The following is a 22,217-nucleotide window of genomic DNA, read 5'->3' on the forward strand; positions in this document are numbered from 1 at the left end:
TCTGTTGCTTTTAATTTTTAATTTAAATGATGCAGAGTTTTCAGGTGAAACTAGAAAACAGAACAGTACAAAAGGGCTTCTTTTATTTTAAAGTCAGCTTGTGTGTGTGTGTGTGTGTGTGTGTGTGTGTGTGTGTGTGTGTGTGAGAGAGAGAGAGAGAGAAAAATATAATAGGGGAATATCAGGTGAGGTGCTATAGAGTGAATATAGACCTGGGAGCCAGGAACATTTGGTCTAATCCTCTGACACTTTCTTTCTCTGATTTTGGTCAAATCCCTTGATCAAAAAGCAGAGACCGTTTTTGAAAATGCTGATATGCCCTCATATTTTGGTCTGCTTGTAGTTACTCACACTCTTAAAGAATTGTATACAATTCTTTAGAATAAAAGAAACAGTTACATGTCTGGTTGCACCCACAATGTTCTAGGCTCTATTCTGTATAGGTTCTTGTACTGCATACTGTAATATGAGTGCATTTCAGTAGTATATTAAGCAAGATGGCTAATATGTCGTATGTGTTCTCTCATCTCTCCCCAGGGGGAGAATTGTATGCAGTAAAGTGTTTTGTTTTATATTGACTAATATACGCTGGTTAGCATACCTGTGTATTAATCTGATAATACTATCTGCAACATATATTCCAAGCATTTAAGTTTATATTATTAAGCATTAGTACAGAAGTTATAGAGGCCAAATTGGCCTGTACCTTTTGTTATAGTCCTGTACACACATGCTAAGTATCCCATAACACCTTGAAGTGAGCTTGGCCTCGAGTAGATAAGAAAACTGTCGGTATCAGTACATACAATTATTTCCTCACGGCAACAGGAAAGGCATTACCCACAGAAACCTAGAAGGTGTCTTCATGCCTCTTAGTACTTGGAATGCATGTGCTCAGAAGAAAGATAGGGGTGCATAATGACCTGGAATGCGTGGGCTCAGAACAAAAGATAAACTGGTTACATCATAGTGCCAGAAACAAACAAGGTAAACAGTGATTGATTAAATTCAGTTTCAGGAGACAAATGTAGTACCTTTTTTACTGGTAAACAAGTAGTGTATAAAATGATGGCTTTAGAAATGTAGCTTCTTGGAGCACACTTGTGTAAGGTGAATGTAACATCATTTCACAGGATTGCTGTTCAGAGACTGGTGTATAGAACCTTTTTCCTGTACTGTTTTAATAAATCTGATTGACATTGACATTGATTATTGGGTCTCCTGAGTATATTTCACAACAAACCACCATGTGCTCAAGCAAGTGACTACAATTGATCCACATTTAGCATTTTTAATATATACACATGTGGCTATGTTGGATAAGGCAATGTCAAAGAAATGCACCTTGCACTTACAGCAGAAGGTGGTGAGGTTTGTGATGGTCCTTAGTTCCTGGAGGAATTCATTCCACAGTCTTTTTGGTGAGCCCTTGAACCCTGGTAACTAGAATTCCCGTGCTGTGGGAAATTCTGAAATTTCAAAAAATATTTTTTTTCCAAAATGAACAAAAAATGGAAATTTCCTGCAGTACACGAACTCTGTTATTTGGTTTCAACATTTTCAAAATGTTTCTGAGGGTCCCTGCGCTGCCAGGAGCCCTGGGAGGTAGGTTGAGGAGCTGGAAGCCCTGGCAGTCCCCAGTCTGGGACAATCAGCCTGGAAGACTGCCCTGGAGCCAAAGAGCCTGCAAACCCGAGCTCCCCAGCATCCCTCTAGGCAGGCTGCCAAGCAGCAGGGGAGCTGCAGAGCTGAGAACAATTTTTCCAGTGGAAAATCAGAGATTTCCAACAGCATTGACATTTTTCTGCAGAAAATGTTGATTTGTCCAGAAAGTGAATTTTTCTTGTTGGAAAATCAGACAGCTAGGGCCCAAACAACTCTGTCTCTAAGTGTTATCTCAACACACATGAAGACCCAGGCCTAAAGAATTTACTGTCTGTCAAGTCCCTAGATTAAGTACAGAAGGGTCCAATATGATCATCTAGTCTGATTTCCTACATAACACAGTCCAGAGAACATCACCAAGCAATTCCTGCATCAAGCCTATGATGTCTGGTTGAGCAGGAGCATGTTTTCTGAAAATGTATCTAGTCTTAATGTCAAGACTTTGAGCTATGGAGACTCAAACACATCCCTAGGTAAGTTTGTTTCAATGGTTAATTACCCTCACTGTTAAATTGAAGGCTAGACATGAGCAAATTATCTAGCTTCAGCTTCCAGTCAGTGGAATCTTGTTATGCCTTTCTTAAGTTCTGGGGCAGAGACTGTGTCTCCTTTTTATAGATGGTGGGCTGGTAGCATATTTCCTGTTGAGGATGACAGACTCAGAGAAGAGTGATTTGCCTCTGTCCCCAACTCCCTCTGCGCCCTCCCCCTTGTGTTTTTTTTTGTTAAGATTTTGATTTACTCAAGGGGAGTTCCATGTGGTGTGAGAAATTCAGTGTCAGGGAGAGGTTAGGATCTGAGAGGTTTAATTTCTGTGTGTGCCTTCTTCATTGTTCCAGTCTGTGTAGCAGCAGCCCGAGGTTTAGTGTATGATGGTGATTGCCCATCCAACAAGTACAGGAGATGCTTAAGAAATAGGGTTCTGCTCCTTTTTTCTTTCTACTCCCGGGAGACTTTATCATGTGAGAGAGGGAGTGAATACACTGAGAACTGGAGCACTTGCTGTAGGTATGATTGAGGGGAAGATTTGGAATGGGGATATTTTAGTTCTTTTGGCAGCCTGCTGGAGGTGCTCTCTCAGGCAGGTGGATGAAGGGGTAGCTTTGAGGACTTGGGCTTTTGATTTTTGTGGTAGCAAGCATTGGACGATGATGACATGGCAGAAATAAAGTGCATAAGAGTTGTAGGCTGGAGCAGCTGTTTCAAGACTGTCCCTGTGGCTTTGTCTTAGCTACCTCTCCGGATGACAGGATTGTAGGGGGACAAAAGCTCTGGCTTTCTTTCATGCTTTTTAGTGCAAGGTTGGAGCTTAAGGTACCTACTATACACAATTTATTGAAAACTGACCCCTCAACTTTGTAAGTTCACCATGATGGATGCTGCTGGGCCTATTTTGCATAGTCGTTTCTGGCGTAATCTTTGGTGCAGGGTAAAACAAAGGTGCAGGATGTGCACCTGTGATTGCATTTGGGTTTAAATGTACAAGGGCTCCTACACGCATCCCCCTATCTCTTCAGACTGCATCTAATACAATATTGTCCACCTTGCCTAGCCAGGGTGTGGGTCCGTCTCCTATAGGAGGCATCATGAGGTGGATTCTCTTCCACTGCTGCTAAACCACCATCAGCACCTGCTAATTCTCCACATCCTGCCTGAACAGGATCCGACTCTTATGAGGAGGGCATTTTCCAAAGCTTCTGAGTCTGCCATATTGGGATAGGGGCAAGAAGTAAAAATGATTATTTTTCAAAGATGATGCTCTCCTGCAGCTTCTGTTTGCTTTGAATAGGATTTGGGGGACTCAGTCCTTCTGCAGAATCAGTCCACTTCAATTTAAGTGCCCCGCGTATGGATTTAGTGCCTTAACTGTATCCAGGCCAAAATCCAAACTCTTCTTTCCCAGTGTAAAAGATCCCACCGACTTTCACTTCTCAGAAGGCTCTGAAATCTAAGGGTTAAAAAAAATCCTTTAAAAAAGTAATTTTTAACCTCCGTTCCTCAGCTTTCCCATTGTAAAAGTGGGGCAATAATATAAATCCACCACAGAAGCGAGGTTGTGGAGAAAAATTCATGATTGTTTTAGAGCTTGGGGATCCTCAAAGCTAAAGAAGGGAGGGAAAGTACAATGATTACCTTACAAAATATTTTTAATCAGTCTAGTCAAATCAGATCTGTTTTCAATTTTCTTTTTCCCTCTCAAAATAGAAATAAGTAGTTCCATTTTCCTGTTGCCTGTGATCTCCACTGAAATTCCAGACAATCAGGTCCCAACAGCACAAGTTGTCTACATAGATATACTAGAAACACATTTGTTTGGCATTGCATGGGAACTAACCCCTCCCCAACAATAATGAAAAGACTAATCTTTCCTAAATCTCTTGTAGTCCAATAATCTCCTAGGGTGCTAGATTCATGATTAAAAACACAGCTGAAAGCAGCTGTCTTGTTCTTTTTTTAATTATAACTCCATACTTGGTGGGTGTTGATTTCCTGCTAGTGTCATGGCAAATGAGGTGTTCAATTTCCCGTGGCTGCTGGGACTGAATGTTCAGAGAGGCTTACTTATTCAGGTGGTTCAATGGATACTGGGGAGATGGAAAGAGTGACTCTCGTTCTCGTGGATTTCATTTTATCAAGAAGGGTTCTCTTTTATTTGCAAGCGTGGGCCTGAAGACAAAAACTAGCTATCGAATGTCAGATGGAGAACAAGCCTTGTTAATTATTTTTTCCTTCTATGTCTCAGCAGCTGTTGGCCAAAAAGGGTTTGAGTTTGAGTTTAATCAGACCGTCAAAGAAATAATCCAAGCAATGCCTAGGCGAGCATGCTTATTGTTGGAGCTCAGCAAAAAAAAGTCCTAGTGAATGTCTTTTTGTTTTTTTTAATGGATTTAGCCTCTTTCCCCTTTCTGTTTTTCCTGACTTTCTTGGGTCTATTCATTTAAAATTATTCACCAAATAATTATATAAATAAATTTTTGACTTGGCATTAGCTGTTCACTAGGACTGTCCAATAATTTGACATTTGAGCTGCATTGGTTAGTTTTTGATTGGATGCAAGTCACACAATATTGTTTCTGCTCCCTGGTTGGATGAATATAACTCCTAGAATTGGGTTTTCAATGCAGACTCAAATTTATAAGCTAAATATTAGCTTTTTGTGCATAGTCATTGTTTTGCCAAATATCTCTGGTGGTAAATTTGTGCACTGAAGTATTTACAGGAAATAAATGCAAAAAGTGTATGAATGTCACTCCTGCAGCCATCCTTTCCCTATGAATACATGAGGAAGATGGAGTTGACCAGTTTTATGTGTTTGATTGATGAACACAAATAATCAGTGTTCTGTGTTCCCTTACCAAGGAAGCTTCATATAGAAGCAAATACCAGGCATGGGGCCATTTTCATAGGTTTCCAGAGTTGGAAGGGACCTCAGGAGATCATCTAGTCCAACCCCCTGCTCAAAGCAGGACCAATCCCCAACTATTTTTTTTGCCCCAATCCCTAAATGGCCCCCTCAAAGTTGAGCTCACAACCCTGGTTTTAGCAGGCTTGTGATCTAACCACTGAGCTACTCCCCCCTAGAAATAAGACTCAGCAGAGGTTTGGAACAGGTCAGGGAATCAGTAATTCCTACATTCAGTCTCTGACTCCCCAGCATCCTGGAAATCCAAAATGATGACGGTTCTACCTTTTTTTCTTTTAAGTAAAAGAACATAAGAATGGCTGTACTGGGTCAGACCAAAGATCCATCTAGCCCAGTATCCTGTCTATCAACAGTGGCCAATGCCAGGTATCCCAGAGAGAGTGAACCTAACAGGTAATGATCAAGTGATCTCTCTCCCGCCATCCATCTCCACCTTCTGACAAACAGAGGCAGAGGTGTAGCGAGCGCCCTCTGTACCCTCCGACCGGAGGGAACCCCGCAAGGAAGGGGGCCCCTAAAAGTGGCAAAAAAAATGTAAGGTATAACTAGGTAAGTGACATTTATTGACGCTATTGCACAATCCATGTCGGTTTTACTGACAAAACCGTGAAGTCATTATGATACATCGTAATGCTATTGGCTACATCAGTTGTCTGTCGGTCAGTTTCGAATTTTAGTTGGACTCATTCAAGAATGTGTATTTGCGTTCATAATGGCGGTCGGCAGATAAATGTTATTAATTTAGTTGTTTAGTTTTTTATTGTTTCCAACGCAGAAGCGTGCTTTGTGATGTCTAAGAGAATGTATAAGAGCGGAGCTAGTAAACAAAAGGCAGCAAAAGATGCCGAGAAGGAACTTGAGAAAATTCCAAAGTTGTCAACGTATTTTGTGCTGCAATCCAATGTACAGGTACAGGCACATGAAACGGACAGCGCTAGCAGCGACAAATCATATCCAGAAGTATCCAGAAGTGCTTCAAGTGAGGTTGAAGGTGAAGCCAGTTGTTCTACCAAACAAACTGTGACAGATATTCCAGCTGCTGCCGGGAAAGAAGTACCTGAATCTGAACCACTGACTGATGATCAAGGAGATTGGCCGTCTATAATATCGGACAGGCAAGTGTGTGACATTGTTGCATGTGGCCCACCGCAGCAGAATGAAAGTTATGAATTTCCATTTAATGAGGAAAGACGGAGGTTCACAAGTACTCATTTCTATCGAACCATGGCAAATGGCGTGAAAATAAGACGTTCATGGTTAATGTACTCAGTTCAGAAAGATGCCATTTTTTGTTTTTGTTGTAAATTATTTGGCACTGGCAACATACCGCTACGTCGTGGAACATCTGCTTGGAAAGCACTGTCAACAAGACTTCAGCAGCATGAAACAGGCAAAGGTCATCAAGACTGTATGATGAAATGGTTTGACCTTCGGTCAGGCATAGTAAACCATACATCTATTGACCAACTCGAATTGCAGGCTTTTCTGAAAGAAAGAGATTTCCGGAGAAATGTTGTCAAATGCATGGTTGATGTCGTTATTTTCTTGTGCGAAAGAAACTTGGCATTTCGAGGAAGTAATGAAAAGTTCGGCGATCCTTCGAATGGCAACTTTTTGGGACTGTTTGAATTGCTTGCAAAGTATGATACTGTCCTCAGTGAACTTTTACAGAGGATTAAGAAGACAGAGACACATGTTCAGTACCTCAGTCCACAGATCCAAAACAAGCTGATTCAACTTGTTGCCAGTAACATTCAAGAGGCCAACATAGCGCAGCTTAAAAAAGCAAAATATTATTCAGTTATTTTGGACTGTACTCCCGACGTGTCACATGAAGAACAGATGTCTGTGGTGTTATGCTTTGTTGAATGCAACGGTGAAGATGGTGTCAATATTCGTGAAGCGTTTGTTGGTTTTCTTAATGTTCATGATACAACTGGCGAGGGCTTATTGGAAGCGTTTCTTGAAAAGGCAAACAACTTAGGAATAGATGTTGCTGACATGAGAGGCTAAGCTTATGATAACGGCGCAAAGATGAGAGGAAAGAATAAAGGAGTTCAAGCCCGCATGCTAGAAATAAATGACCGTGCCTTGTATGTACCATGTGGAGCTCACACTAGGAATCTTGTGATCTCAGATGCAGCAAAGTCATTGAAATATGCCGTTGACTTCTTCGGTCTGATTAACAGAATATACGTTATCTTTTCTTCTTCATCTTCACGTTGGGATATACTTTAAGAACATATGTCAATATCTGTTAAAGGGTTATCGGACACTCGTTGGGAGCCGAGAATTGATGCTGTGAAGCCATTGCATTATCACCTTGAAGAATTGTGCAACGCTTTGTCATCTTTGCGAGAATATGCGCTCGAAAAGAAAGATGGCAATACAGCAACAGAAGCCGGTGCGCTTTTAGACCATGTTACTACGTGGCCTTTTGTTCTGACTGTGTACACATGGTATGATATACTATTTCACGTCAATAAAACCAGCAAATTAATTCAGTCAGCAGATGTGTCAACTGACGTACTGCAGGCAGAAGTTGGTGCTACAGTGAAGTTTTTGGAAGACTATCGAAATACAGGATATAACTCTGTGGTCACAAATGCACGGGAAATAGCAGAGCATATGGGTATTGAGCAGGTGTTTCCAGAAACCAGGGTGCGATGTAAGAAGAGAATGTTTGATTATGATTGTGCTGCTGATTTGAGTAGTCTTTCTACCAAAGAAAAATTCAAATCACAGTTCTTTCTTGTTCTCACTGATCAGGCCATATCTTCTGTTTCGTCGTGATTTGACCAACTCGTGGAGTGGTATAAGTTGTTTGGATTTCTGTACAATGCTAACAGCCTGAAGCAGTGTCACAGAGAAAATGAACTGGAGAATCACAGCAAAAGTTTTGAAAGAAAAATGGGAGACATTGATGCCAACGAACTCATAATGGAATTGAATCGTTTTATTTATGTCATCGAGAAAGAGAGAGGACTTGTCATGGCAAACAATTTTTTAATGTACATATACAAAACAGCCTTCAGGAGATATATCCATATCTTTGCATTTGCATCAGAATTCTTCTGACCACACCAGTTACTGTCGCTGGTGCTGAAAGGAACTTCAGCAGAATGAAACTGATCAAGAATATCCTGCGCTCAACCATGACAGATAACAGGCTTTCTGCGCTTGCAGTTATCTCAATCGAAAACAAGATTGCCAGATCTCTGGACTATGACGCATTGATTACCAATTTGCGGAGAACAAGGCTCAAAAGAAGCGCTTTGCATAAATACGGAATACATGTACACTGTAGGCCTATGTATACATAATATGAACCCTGTATATTGTATAAAATAAATACCGCATTCCAGTTTCTGCATTGTAAGGGGCCCCGGACATATGTTCGGAGGGGGCCATTTTCTTTGTTGCTACAGCCCTGAACAGAGGCTAGGGACACCATTCCTTACCCATCCTGGCTAATAGCCATTAATGGACTTACCCTCCATGAATTTATCCAGTTCTCTTATAAACACTGTTAAAGTGGAAAGACAAAATTAAATTTCCCCAAACAACTCTGTTCACTAGTCTATTATCTGCTTCCTGGCCTACAACTCATTCCATCCGGGCAGCTAGATCATGCAGATGTTTTGTGTCTTCCCGAAAGGCTTTATAAAGTGGGTCTTGGGGCATGCAGATTTTGTAAAGCATGAAGAAGCTGGAGCAAGATGACGCTTGAGATACAGATTTTAAATGGATCATCTTTGGCCTGAGTGCTCTGCTATATTTTTGGCATGCAGCCTAGGTGTGTCTTCAGGTGTTTGTTTTTTCCAAACCTAGAATAGTGACCAGTGCAGATCACCGCACTTAGGATGGACTGTCACAATGAGCATGAGTCACTATCTAGTCATTTTAAAAATGAGCCCCATTAGCTCGCATCCAAAAACCCAGCTGACCAATTATTTGAACAAAATGAGCATTTTTCCCATTTCAATAATTCACATAGATTTAGATCCATTTAGTTCCAACTTCACTGATAAACAAATTCTCCGTTGGGCAGAGCTGTGGTCTGAAACATTTTGGCCTCAAAGCTATTTTCATGGGATAATGACTGGTGACAAGGGGCTCTAGAACAGAATGGCCAATGTTGTTCTTTGTTTGAGGCATTGCTCTTGCTTCCCATACAGGATGCTGGAGCCCCAATGAGGGGTTGCTGTTGCATCTCTCGATGGCTGTGAGAACAGTTGTTACATGATGGGAGAATGAGAAAGTTGCAGGAGGACCAGATACAGAAGAAAAATGTTCTATTTTTGCCTTGAATGCAGCATTTGCCAAACTTCTAAAAGTTGAGCTCTGCTTCACAAAAATGAAACTGATCACCACCCCACCCAGAAACCTTATGTTGTTAAAGGCCATCCATCTTAATACATCCTCGTTGCCCCTGCTCTGGCTTGTCCTTTGGGCCCTTCCACACCTTGGTGTAGATCTTCCTACCATGGCCCTGCAGCTCCTTTCTTATATACATTGATGAGCCATGAAATAATTAACAGCATTGACATTTAAAGTACCATTGCTGGTATCTGAGTCTGATCCCTGAATTCACACCTCAGAGCTATTTTTCAGGCTGTCTGCAAACTCAGGCAGACTTGCTAGCTCAGTTACACTCACTCCACAGTTTGATGGGTTTGTTGTTGTTTTTATTTTCTGCAACCACAACAGCTGGAGACTAATTTTTAAAAGGTAAAATAAAAGCTGGGACTCTGGAGGCTAACTGAGAGGTTTGTCTGTCCCACTTCAACCCCTCCAACTAGTCAGGGAGGGACACACCCTGCATTTTGGAAAATGCTGATGGTTCAATAACCCTAAAGCTATATTAATGCAGCTATAAGACTGAGATTCTACTTATGCAAATGTTTGGACAGTTGAGCACCTGAAGTGTATTTCCCTTTGCTGACATTTTCAAATGTGGGTACTAAAAGTTTGGCACCTCGATCCATCTTGGGGGTCCATTTAAAGTGCTTGCTATGGAAGTGTTCAGCACCCACAACTTCTATTGTTTTCAGTGGAAGTGTTGGATGCTGAAGATCTCAGAAAATCAGGCCACTGGTTTAGTTGGCCTAAAAATGGATCTAGGTGCTGGCTCTCGACATCTGAGTTTGCATTACTGTATGTGGTGCTCACTTTAATATAACACACCAAAGAAAGTTGCTTAAACTAACTTGCTGCATCCAAAAAACAAAAACAAATGAACACCCCCTCCAACCCATCCTCGTGCCCCCTGAATTGTTCCAGTGTCACAAATAAGCCTGCTAAACATTAATCAAATCCATCATCTGCCTGTGACCAGCAAACAACTGGCCTCTAGAGATTCAGCGACAGTATCCCCTACTGCTGTCCTGCTTCCTTCCCTTTCCAACCACTGTGGTCTGTTATTTCTGTGTGTACATTGATTTGCCTTGAGATCTAAGCAACCTGATGCTGGGAGTTTGGATTGATTTTCAGAGGTGCAGCTGAGCAGGTACCACTCCAGTTGAAATCAGTGGGCCTGATGGGCAGTCAGTATCTCTGAACATCAAGTCCCGTGTCATCTTATTTATCCATCAAAGGAACATGCCAAACTACAGCTATAGAAATAATACCGTCGTTACGTGGCTGAGTCATCACTGCTGCAGGTCCCCATCTTTGACACTCCTGAGTTCTGAGCAACTGAATTCCTAACATTAAGGTTGCATCTAAATAATGTTTGCATTTCATCTCCTTGGCATGAAGTAAGAAAAATTTTAAAAAATGGTAGGAAATCTGTATATATGTATTTAGAGCTGGTTGAAAAACTGAGGATTTTTCCGAAAAACTTTGTATCAATGTTGAATTTTCAAAAGATTTCAACTAGTTTTAATTTATTTTTTGTATTTTTCCATGTTTATATATAAAGAACTAAAAGCCACCTGCCCCGTCCTCTAGGTGCTTGTTACAACATTTGACATTGTGCAGTGCATACAAAAAGAACAACTTATCCTCTTCATGCAGCAGAAACAACCAGCTGAAATATTAATTTATAAATACCCTACCCTACACAAATTCATTAACCGTCATCACCACCCATCTCATCAAAAGCCTCCTGGCTTGATTTTCAGAGGGAGCTGAGCACCCCAAAATCCTGTTGACTTCAACATGCATTGCAGGAATCCAGCATGCTGAAAATCAGGATATAGTGGGTAGTATTAACTGCAGGAATGAGCCCTAATATTGCAACTGAGAAAGGAAGCTGACTTCTTGGAACTGACAAGGTAACCTAACTCACTTCTTTATTACGGGAAAGCTGATCAGAATATGGTACATTAAGGCTGAAAAGCATCTCTGGGGGAGGGATAGCTCAGTGGTTTGAGCATTGGCCTGCTAAACCCAGGGTTGTGAGTTCAATCATTGAGGGGGCCATTTAGGGAACTGGGGTAAAAATCTGTCTGGGGATTGGTCCTGTTTTGAACAGGAGGTTGGACTAGATGACCTCCTGAGGTCCCCAACCCTGATATTCTATGATTCTATAGGAAGCAAAATACTTTACAAAACCAAGGTTTGGAAATAGCAGGGCTAAGTAGCACAGTGGCAAAAACATTTGAGCCTTGTCTAAATTACAGCTTCCTCTGTTGCTACCGCTGCTGGGAATTGAGAGTCCTAATTTGTTCTAGTGTAAACAAGTCTCTTCAGTCTGGTACAGCATGAAATCTTTGCAAGACTGGAGCTCCCCACCTTTGAGGCTAAATTCCAATAGCCTCATTCTGTGCATGGCTCTACTGGAATCAAAGGGACTACTTGCAGAATTCAACACAAAAGGGTGCAAAATCCAGCCCTTTGTGCTTAGGAGCACGACACCAATCAGGCTTCTTGTCCTGTAAAGTCTGGTGGACTTTGTAAACATACCATGGGTCTGATGGACCTTGTTAAATTCTGCAAACTGTCGAAAGTCTGCCAGACCCTTAACACTCATTATGAAGTGCACCAGACTTTTATCAATGCAGGAGCTGAATATGTTTTTTACAATGAAACAAATAACTCCAAAAATGTGCCCTTCCAACTTCTCAGAAAAAATCGGAAGCATAAAAGCACATCAAGGGCTGTTGAATTAAACAAGCTTGAAGTTCTCTGTCATGTCATTTTTGAGTGACCAGAAATTATTAGTATACTTTCCAAAAAGAGAACTGTACCTTTTAAAAAATCCCATAGATCTGAACCGCAGCTTGTCCTAGACTCCTGACATTTTGAACATGCACTAAATTGTCCTCTAGGCACAAGACCACATGGGCAAAATTTAGGTGCAGAGGGGCCTTTTTTTATTGTTGTTCTATTTTAAGAAAAAGGGGAGCAGGGTGAGCACATTGCAATTTCTGATGGAAAGCTCGCAAGACTAGCATCTCTCCACCCCGATCTTGAATGTTACTAGCTGACTCTTACCCCTTTGGCTGGGGTTTGCATCAGCACAAGCACAATTTCCATGCATTGTTTCAGTCTGGAAATGAAACAATTTTCATTAATGGAAACCTGGTTCTCAAACAGAACAATTAGACCCACTTCAGATTGATAAAAGATAAAAGCCCATTAATTTGGATGGAGAACTCTTCTTCCGAGGCAGCCAATTGCATAATCAGGCTGCCTCCCACCTGACTTGATGAGTAATTAGGAGATAGTCCTCTTTTTGCATGTGCATGTGTGTCAACCTTAACATGCTGGTGTCATTGTCCCATTGGGACTTCCAGGGGGGAGGAACAAATAGGTGGCCAAAGATCAGGGAGAGCAGATTTGTTAGTGTGGCTAATTAATTGGCTTAGGTTGAGGTATGCTTAGAGTTTGTTTGTTTTTTGAGCCAGCTGAGAAGTTTGAGACAGTACACCATGACTGATCTGGGATGTAAAAAGCCCAGTGACTGCACCGTCTCCAGACTGCTCAATGTTGTGGAGAGCGAACTCCAAGCTGGCAGAGACAAAGGGGACCCGACTGAAAAACAACTCCAGCTTGTCTTGGAGGAGGCTGCGCTGTGGCAGAGGTTCAGGGAAGTCACTAACGAGATGATCGTGACCAAGAACGGCAGGTGAGTGCTGTACTGTCCCCAGTGTAATTAGCGTATCCTACAGTATATGGGGAATATTAGCAACTGCTGTTTACATAGGCTAAAGAAAATTGTAGCCAGGGTATAATGTTGTTAGTGCTGTGTGTGCATCCACATATCCTGTGCAGGGAGGGAAAGGCAGTGTCAGAGACAGCCTACAAATTAAGAAGGGTGTTCATGTTCCTTTCTGAATACTGACAATCATTTCTCTTCCCTTTTATCCCTGATGGTAAGAGACACTGCAAGAAAATATTTATTGCCTTGGGACTGAACAAAATAGTAAAGAACATTTCCAAGGGGAAGGATAGTTCCACCTCCCAATCCCACTGCAAGGGCGTTGCAAATGATTCCCTCTCAACACTGCTTATTATAACAATACTTACTCAGTGCTTAGATGATAGCTTTTCATCTGTAGGGCTGAATGTGCTTTACAAAGGCAGAGCAGTGTCATTATCCCCATTTTACAGCTGAGGAAAATGAGTCACCTACCAGAGATCACACAAGTCAAAGTAGGTCTCAGACTAGAACCCAAGTCTCTCAGCCTGTTGGCCCAGTCACACACTGTCCTGTCTCTGTTGCCCTGATACGCAGTCCTGTACAAACAATTTGTGCTACAAATGGGTGCAAGACAAGCCCGTTGGTAGCATATAGGTGTGGTGCAGATTTAACAGTGCTGCTGCTCCATCGCCTTTGGCAGAGAACTTGGAAACTTGGATGGAACTTTGGTAAATGATTTATTCACAAGATCTAAAGAAGTCAAAATGTCCTCTGCATTGCTCATGATTCTTCCTAGTGCTGGGCACAATCAGTGTGTGGGGGCACTCTACAAAATGCAAAGGAGGAGACAGTGCTAAAGCTGGAGCCTTACTGAGTGGAAAAGTCTAGCATTCTGCTGAGCTGGGAGTGAGAACTGTCCACTCAAGGTGCTCCCACTCGAAACTGGGCAGACCGTGCCATTAGATCTGTAACACACGGGGTGATTAGAGGAAGGTCCAGTCACAAAGCAGAGCAGAAATTTCAGTTTTTAAAAGCACACAGTTCTTCCTTTGCTGGATTGTTGCTGGGAGATTTCATAGAAGATGTGCATATTAAGGAAAGATTGCAACAAAGAGGGGGAGAGAGCCAAATGAAAGGGCTGACGTGTGTCAATCTTGCAGAAAGAGGTTAAGGCCAGCAGTTTTCTGATGCAGAACAGGGGACATCGGCTGAACTGTGGTACTAGCTGCTAGCACCTTTCATGGATTATAGCAGTTAGAGATCAAAAAAATCTATTCACTCAGGAAGCCTACTCCCCTGCAAAAACAGCTGATATTTCTGAGTTATCAGCTATTGAACTGATACCTCACTAGTATTGTGTTCATTCCCAATATAGGCGAGTCTCATGTACATTTAACATGCGCAAATTCAGATTTGCACGGTCAGCCAAAAAAAAAAAAGAGAGAAAAAGAGAAAAATAACAATTTAAACACTGTATCTGTGGTGCGGGCAATTCCGCCCGCCATTACACTCAATCTAATTTGGACTATACACGATTTTCGCTTTATGCACTGACAGCGGAACGTAACCCCAGAGTAAGATGAGACTCGCCAGCATAAGATGAGACTCGCCTGTAGTGACCTGTATGGAGAAACAGACATCTGTTTCTTCTAAAGGCCTCGTCTACCTTCAGAAGTTGTTCCTGTTTAAATTCAATTGGTTTTTAAATGAATGTCGTTAACGCAGAGCCAACTCCTGTGTGGGCATTTGTTTTGCTGTAAGCATGGCTTATTTCAGCTTGGCTTAAGCTGATTCCTAATCAATTTAAGCCAAACCCAGGCAAGCCTGTTTAAACTCAGATAAAAGGGCTTTGCATTGATTTAACTAAACTGGTTACAAATCACACCCTTAGGTAAACCAATGCAACTTCCTTTGTAGACCAGTCGGTAAACAATCAATGTAGACTATACTGCCTATCCCTACACAGAATAATGCTTTACCAGAGGTAAAGCGTACAAGTAAGTATGTGTGGATAATGATTTTTGCCATGGGGAGGAGGGAGTTTGATGGGTCTGTTATCAGGTGTTTGTGATTACTTTTGGGTGGGCTATGGATAGCTTTCCACTGATCAAATTCTCAATATTTTTGCTTTGTTCTAAACTCTGCCTTCAATATCAACCTGATCCTGCCCCCCCTGAAGTCAATGAGAGTTGTCACTAACATCAGTGGAAGCAGGACTGGGTCCTTTCTATAATAGAAAACATAAGTTGTTTGAATAGTAGGTTGAAGTATAATAGTCTCTGGTTTATGGTCCTAAGCACAGTTATGTTGTTAGAGGGTTTGGGGCTGTTACTATAAAATGTAGGCCAGGGGTAGGCAACCTATGGCACATGTGCCGAAGGCGGCATGCGAGCTGATTTTCAGTGGCACTCACGCTGCCCGGGTCTTGGCCACCAGTCTAGGGGGCTCTGCATTTTAATTAAATTTTAAATGAAGCTTCTTAAACATTTTAAATACCTTATTTACTTTACATACAACAATAGTTTAGTTATATATTATAGACTTATAGAAAGAGACCTTCTACAAACATTAAAATGTATTACTGGCACATGAAACCTTAAATTAGAGTGAATAAATGAAGACTTGACACATCACTTCTGACAGGTTGCTGACCCTTGATGTAGGCTTTTGTAAAAAGGCCTCTCTTTGAATTTCTAAAAGTATATTTTAATTAAAACCAGAGTACAGGCTGGGGAAACATAGACAACGCCCTGCAGAATCCAACAGGGCTGTCCAGAGGATTCAGAGGCCCCTGGGGCAAAGCAATTTCAGGGGCTTCTTCCATTAAAAAAAAAGTTGCAATACTATAGAATACTATATTCTCATGACACTGGCCTAACCCTGCTCCCACTGAAGTTTGTTAAAACCCCCATTGACTTCAAAGGGAGGAACGCGGAGCAATTTTGAAAATCCCATCCTAAGAACTTTATGAACACCCAGGAATTAATCCTGACAACACATTATCAAATCAGTAAGTGTTGTTATCTGGGGAAACTGAAGCCCAGTGGGTTGAAGTGACTTGGCCAAAGTTATCTACCAAATCGAAGGCAGTGCTACAAATAGAACCAGAAAAATGTAAGGCTGCATAGCCTTAAAGTTTAGGACTTAGCAGCGCAAGTATAACATGTACAATGTAACAATTTCTAATAGATTAGTCTCCAGTAGGCACTGATGTTTCCCTAAATGTGCTTGCATCATAGTGACTCCAAGTGCCCACAGTGAATATCAAGTCAGAATTAGAGACTTTGATACTATAGCTGATATATGTGGTGCTCTATTATAATAATGTAACTGGTATAATAGGATATAGAGACTCACAGAAGTTAGAGGTGGATACATGTGATGTTTTGGGGATCATGCAGCCCAGGAAGGAGTTCTGTCACTGCTTACTCTGTACCCTGGGGTGCCTTTATGCTGTGATGTGATGGCTCAGACCCCTGATGCCAGTCGCCTGCCCACAAGCACAAGGTCTCACCCTGGCTTCCACCAGCCTCGTTCCTCCCTGCAGGGTGACATGAACGGTCCTTCCAGTCCTGAGACTCCCCAAATCCATCCTTCATGAATTCCAGGCACTTGGGCTTTCCCCTCTGGCTCCTCCCCACGGAAGGCATGAAACCAGCCCTCAGACAGCAATTTACTTTGGCACACACACTCCACATGGTTTGCACATCATAGACTTGTTTGGGGTAAAACTAAACAAAAGGTTTATTTAATAGAAAAGCCACAGATCCAAAGATGGAGGAGGAAGGGAAACAAACATGCAAGTTACATGGAAAATAAACAGGAAGATGCAATCTCAGGCTTTCCATTTCCATATTGGATAAAGTCTCTTGTGTAATACAAGATTCCTTGTGCCTTGGAACAGTTTTCCTGTGTACACCCTAGCCATAAGGAGCAACCAGTGTTTCATGGACAGCACCTGCCAACCAGCTGTCCTTGTTTCTGGATGAAAAATTCAGTTTCAAGCCGCCTTTTTAAAAGGCTTCCCTTCCCCCCACTTCCTGTTTTTTCTGTCAGACTAGGTAATTCATGGTTACTCAGACTGGGGAAATCCCCAGTCATAGGGGGTGGAACTACGGGTGCTGAGGGTGCGGCAGCACCCCTTGGGCTTGAAGTGGTTCCTGTCATACACAGGGTTTACACTTCGATTCAGTGGCTCTCAACACCCCCACTATACAAATTGTTCTCGCTCCTCTGTCTCCAGTTGTCTCAAAGTCTTTCCATTAGCTTTAATGGTTCACCATTGTCCTTTTCTGGGCTGGATAACGGCTGGGTACTTGAAGCTGGAATCATGTACACAACTGGCTTGGGAGGTAGCCCCTCCCAGCCTAATTAGCATCACCTCACAACAGGGCCTAGAAGTAAAGTTGCATCACAGTTACAATTTACAGCTTCCTATCTATACTCATACATACATTCCTAACCTTTGTGTGTACACATCTCCTAATGACCATCAAGTTCAGAACATTGCAAGCTTTCATAAAAGACCTTACTCGATATGTTACAGAGTAGCAGCTGTTAGTCTGTATCCGCAAAAGGAACAGGAGTACTTGTGGCCTTAGAGATGAACATTTATTTGAGCATATGTATTCAATATGTTTTTATAGTACAATATCATTGTCTACAATCAGTTAAATCAACCATTCATTTCTGGAGTTTAATCCATCTGTTCTGTCCTTGGGGCATCTGCACTCTGATTGCCACAAGAAGGGCTGGACATACCAGTTATTAAACTGATATACCACTGAATCCTAGTTCGCGATAGTATGAAACGCATCTGAGCTGTGATGCTGATGCAGTGAGATTCACCACTGTTTTTATTCTGTGCTGTTTGTTAGAGCTGTTTCCATATCCTAAGCATAACGTAACTCCTGATTTAAAAAGTTTTATCTAAGGTATAGCCCCCAAATCACTGTAGTATCTGAGTGTCTCAGAATCACTAAAGCATTTCTCTTCATATCACCCCTGCGAGGTAGGGAAGTGCTATCATCCTCATTTTATGGCTGGGAAACTGAGGCACAGAGAGACTAAGGTCTGGTCTATGTTGAAAATTTACATTGGCATAGCTACATCTCTCAGGTATGTGAAAAATCCCCATGCCTGAGAAGTGCAGCTATGCTGACCTAACCACCGGTGCAGACAGTGCTAGGTCAACAGAAGAATTCTTCCATCAACCTAGCCACTGCATACTAGGGAGGTGAATTTACTACAACAGTGGTAGAACCCCTCCCGCTAACCCCATAGATCACCCTGTCATACAGCTTTTCCTAAACATAACAAAAGCAGAGTCTGCACCGCTGTTTTCAACCTCACTGCATGCTTTCTAAGGCTTTCAGTTGTAGGACATAGCGGTCTAGCAACCTGTTCTCAGTGAAAACTGGGGGTGGGGAGGAGGAGGTTGTGTGCCTTTCCCAGGTTTTCAATTAATATGGATCAACATGGAGAATCATTCCCATGGACAGCTATCAGTAGGTGCCACCAGACTCCTTGCTGTTATCCCTACAGAAACTTGAGTTCTCTCCCCCAAACCGTCTACCCCCAGACTCACTTCCCCTCCTGATCATTTTCAGAACAGCACTTCGCCACCAGGCCACTTTTCCATGGACAGGCCAGAGTGCTGCCCCCAAACCCTCTTTTCCCCATCTCTGCACTCTTCCAATCACCCCCAGGCTTACTCTCCAACATGCTCCCTGCACAGCCCCTCCCCACCCCAGCCTCCCTGCTTGCCTACCACCTGCAGCTTTTAAATGTTATGTATCACTGACATGGCTAACAGCTGGTGCATCTCATAGCTTGCAAGTTGAATGAGAGAAGTGTGGGCCTCAAGGGGGAGTGACGATGTAGGTGTGGGGAGTGATGTTAATGAGTGGGGCTGTGGTGAAACCAAGGGGGTAACGTGTTGGGGGCACCATGGCAAGAGTAGGCTTATTTACAGCATGGATAGTGTGTGTGTGTGTGTGTGTGTGTGTGTGTGTGTGTGTGTGTGTGTGTGTGTGTGTAAAAATAAAACTGTATGATATATACAATGTAAAAAAACAAAAGTCTCCACATACAAAACAAGAAAACAAAAATTCCACAATGCAAAGCTATTTGCTAGACATCAGTAGAACGAATTCCCGCTCAAGATGCACACGCAACAAGTGTGCATTTTTGTGCACTAAGGGCCTGATCCAAAGCCCACCAGTGTCAATGGGAGTCTTTCCATTGACTTCAATGAGCTTTGGATCAGGCCCTTTGAAATGATCTTCTTCATTCACTGTGCACATTAATCAACCATATAGATATGCAGGTGGCTTTAAAGCCCAGCTTTATTTCATATAACAGGATTCAAAAAAGAACTAGGTAAGTTCATGGCAGATAGGTCCATCAATGGCTAATAGCCAGGATGGGCAGGGATGGTGTCCCTAGCCTCTGTTTGCCAGAAGCTAGGAAGTATTTTTTCACACAACGTACAGTCAACCTGTGGAACTCCTTGCTAGATGATGTTGTGAAGGCCATGACTATAACACGGTTCAAAAAAGCACTAAATAAATTCATGGAGGATAGGTCCATCAGCGGCTATGAGCCAGGATGGGTGGGGATCATGTCCCTAGCCTCTGTTTGCCAGAAGCTGGGAATGGGCAACGGGATGGATCACTTGATGATTATCTGTTCTGTTCATTCCCTCTGGGGCACCTGGCATTAGCCACTGTTGGAAGGCAGGATGCTGGACTGGATGGACCTTTGGTCTGACCCAGTGAGGCTGTTCTTATGTATGTATGTTCCATATGTGCCTTCAAGCATCCTATATAATTCATAGATTCCAAGGCCAGAAAGGCCACTTTGAATATCTAGTCTGACCTCCTGTATAACACAGGCCATAGAACGTCCCCAAATAATTCCTAGAGCAGATCTTTCAGAAAAGCACCCAGTCATGATTTAAAAATTTGTTAGTGATGGAGAATCCAGCACAACCCTTGGTCAATTATTCCAATGGTTAATTACTCTCCCCATTAAAGATGTACATCTTATTTCCAGTCTGAATTTGTCTAGCTTCAACTTCCAGCCATTGGATCGTGTTACACCTTTCTCTGCTGAATTGAACAACTCCTCCCATCTTAGTGAATTTTCCAAAATGTCTATGTAGTGAAGGAAGAATTTCAATCTGCCTGTGTTGATATATCTTGTTTACAGTCAGAGTTGTGGTTCCCCATTGGCTGATCAGGGATAAAAGTGGGGACATGTGAATGATTTTTTAATAGTTTTCTAGAAATTGAGATGTTACAATTGTAAGATCTGAATTCTCGCTGTCTTCTAGCTCTGTACTACTGAGGCATAGGGATTTCCAACCACCTCTCCGGTGGAATAAAGCTGGTAGCCCTAAGAGTGTGACTAGTGCAGGACAATATTACCAGTTCTGGTCCCATCAATTAGGGTGATTTTGGGGTGAAATTCCATGTTTCAGGTGAAACATAAAAGCATTTTGTGACTGCTTCTGACTGATCAACAGGAAATGAAAACAGAGTGATGGCAGCCCTTTAACATCATCTCTGGTTCAGCCAAAGTGAGGGTAATTTGTTCTTTGAGCAACTCAGGGAGCGTCTTTGCAGAAACATACTAACAAGCCTCTTTTATAGCAGGATTAATGATGCTTCTCCCACTCCTGCCTTCTGTTTCCACTACAGACGGATGTTCCCGGTTTTAAAGATTAGCGTGTCAGGTTTGGATCCCAACGCCATGTACTCCTTCCTGTTGGACTTTGCCCCGACCGACGGCCACCGCTGGAAGTATGTGAACGGTGAATGGGTGCCTGCTGGGAAACCAGAGCCACCAAGCCACAGCTGCGTCTACATTCACCCAGACTCTCCCAACTTCGGGGCACACTGGATGAAAGCCTCTGTTTCCTTCAGCAAAGTAAAACTTACCAACAAGCTCAATGGAAGCGGGCAGGTACAGGACAATGTTTCCCATACACCTCTTGTCTTCCATCGCAAGCACCTACCAATCAAGAAATATCAAGGGTGCATTTATGCAATTAGAGGGGCCCTATGCACCCACGGATGCCAATTATTCTCTGGAGCCCAAACGTAAACAGGTCTTAATTGGCACTTTCAGATTTTAATGGACTTCTTGATGTTAAGAGAGACAGAGAGTGCTGTGGGTTATTTAATCATCGGGGGCTTTTCATAGTTTGTCTTGTGTGCTGGGTTTTTTACATAGAACTTTAGAGAGAGGGGAAAAATGGTTGTGGGTATTAGGTTTTTGTTGTTTTTCCCCATGTTGTTTGGTGTAAGTGGAATGTTGGCAAGAGTCAGATACCAGAATAAAAGGCTGCTCCTAAATGAAATAATTGCTATGTCTGCTTCTGCCTCATGATAATTATCAATATTCTATTGAGTCAGCTTTGGCCTTTGGAAGGAAACTGCATGTACTAGAAATAAGTGACATTCACTTTGAGCCCCTTAAAAATACAAACAGAAAAATTGGTTTGGACTGTTTTTTTTTTTTAAAGATGTATCTGAAAGTAAAATTTTGCATAAGATCTTTTTGTTTGCTTGTTTGTTTTTGTACAAAACTCCTATATTGGAAGCTACTTGTCAGCCAGGAATCAATTCCTTTCAAGTAAATATTTAGGCTTGGAAGGATTTGATTTTTATCAGTAAATGTCAATTTTACTAGGTATACGCACAAGCCAACAAAAAATATTTCAGTTGATGATAATCAAAATGTACAGATAGGCAAAGTAAGTAAAATGCTGCTTGAAAACATATTAGAGTTTGATTTAAGGGTATTGATTTAAGCATGGTTTGACATGATGTTGACAATTCATGTTTTAACAATTATAAAGCTTTAATTTTTCAAATCTTAACATCTACTGTCATTAAATAATAATCATCTGACCCGCCTCCCGTTGTCTGTCATGCCCATAATTTTGTGCAACTGTGAACTTTATATATATATATATATATATATATATATATAAAAATAGAAAAAATGTTTAAAAATAAACATCAATATTAT

The 22,217-nt window shown here is 41.9% G+C and overlaps 1 protein-coding gene across 1 annotated transcript in view; it reads left to right on the plus strand.

Annotated features, from left to right (window-relative positions):
- Nucleotides 1-11,336: 11,336 nt before the first annotated feature.
- Nucleotides 11,337-22,217, plus strand: part of TBX19 (T-box transcription factor 19) — a 44,154-nt gene continuing 33,273 nt past the window's right edge. Inside the window, exons 1-3 of the mRNA XM_030583408.1 lie at nt 11,337-11,367; nt 12,939-13,163; nt 20,882-21,146. Coding sequence (XP_030439268.1) covers nt 12,967-13,163; nt 20,882-21,146 — 462 coding nt within the window. The 5' untranslated portion in view covers nt 11,337-11,367; nt 12,939-12,966. The remainder of the gene's footprint in view (nt 11,368-12,938; nt 13,164-20,881; nt 21,147-22,217) is intronic.

The sequence above is a fragment of the Gopherus evgoodei genome, chromosome 1 (assembly GCF_007399415.2).
Source record: "Gopherus evgoodei ecotype Sinaloan lineage chromosome 1, rGopEvg1_v1.p, whole genome shotgun sequence".
In the NCBI taxonomy this organism is placed as follows: Eukaryota; Metazoa; Chordata; order Testudines; family Testudinidae; genus Gopherus; species Gopherus evgoodei.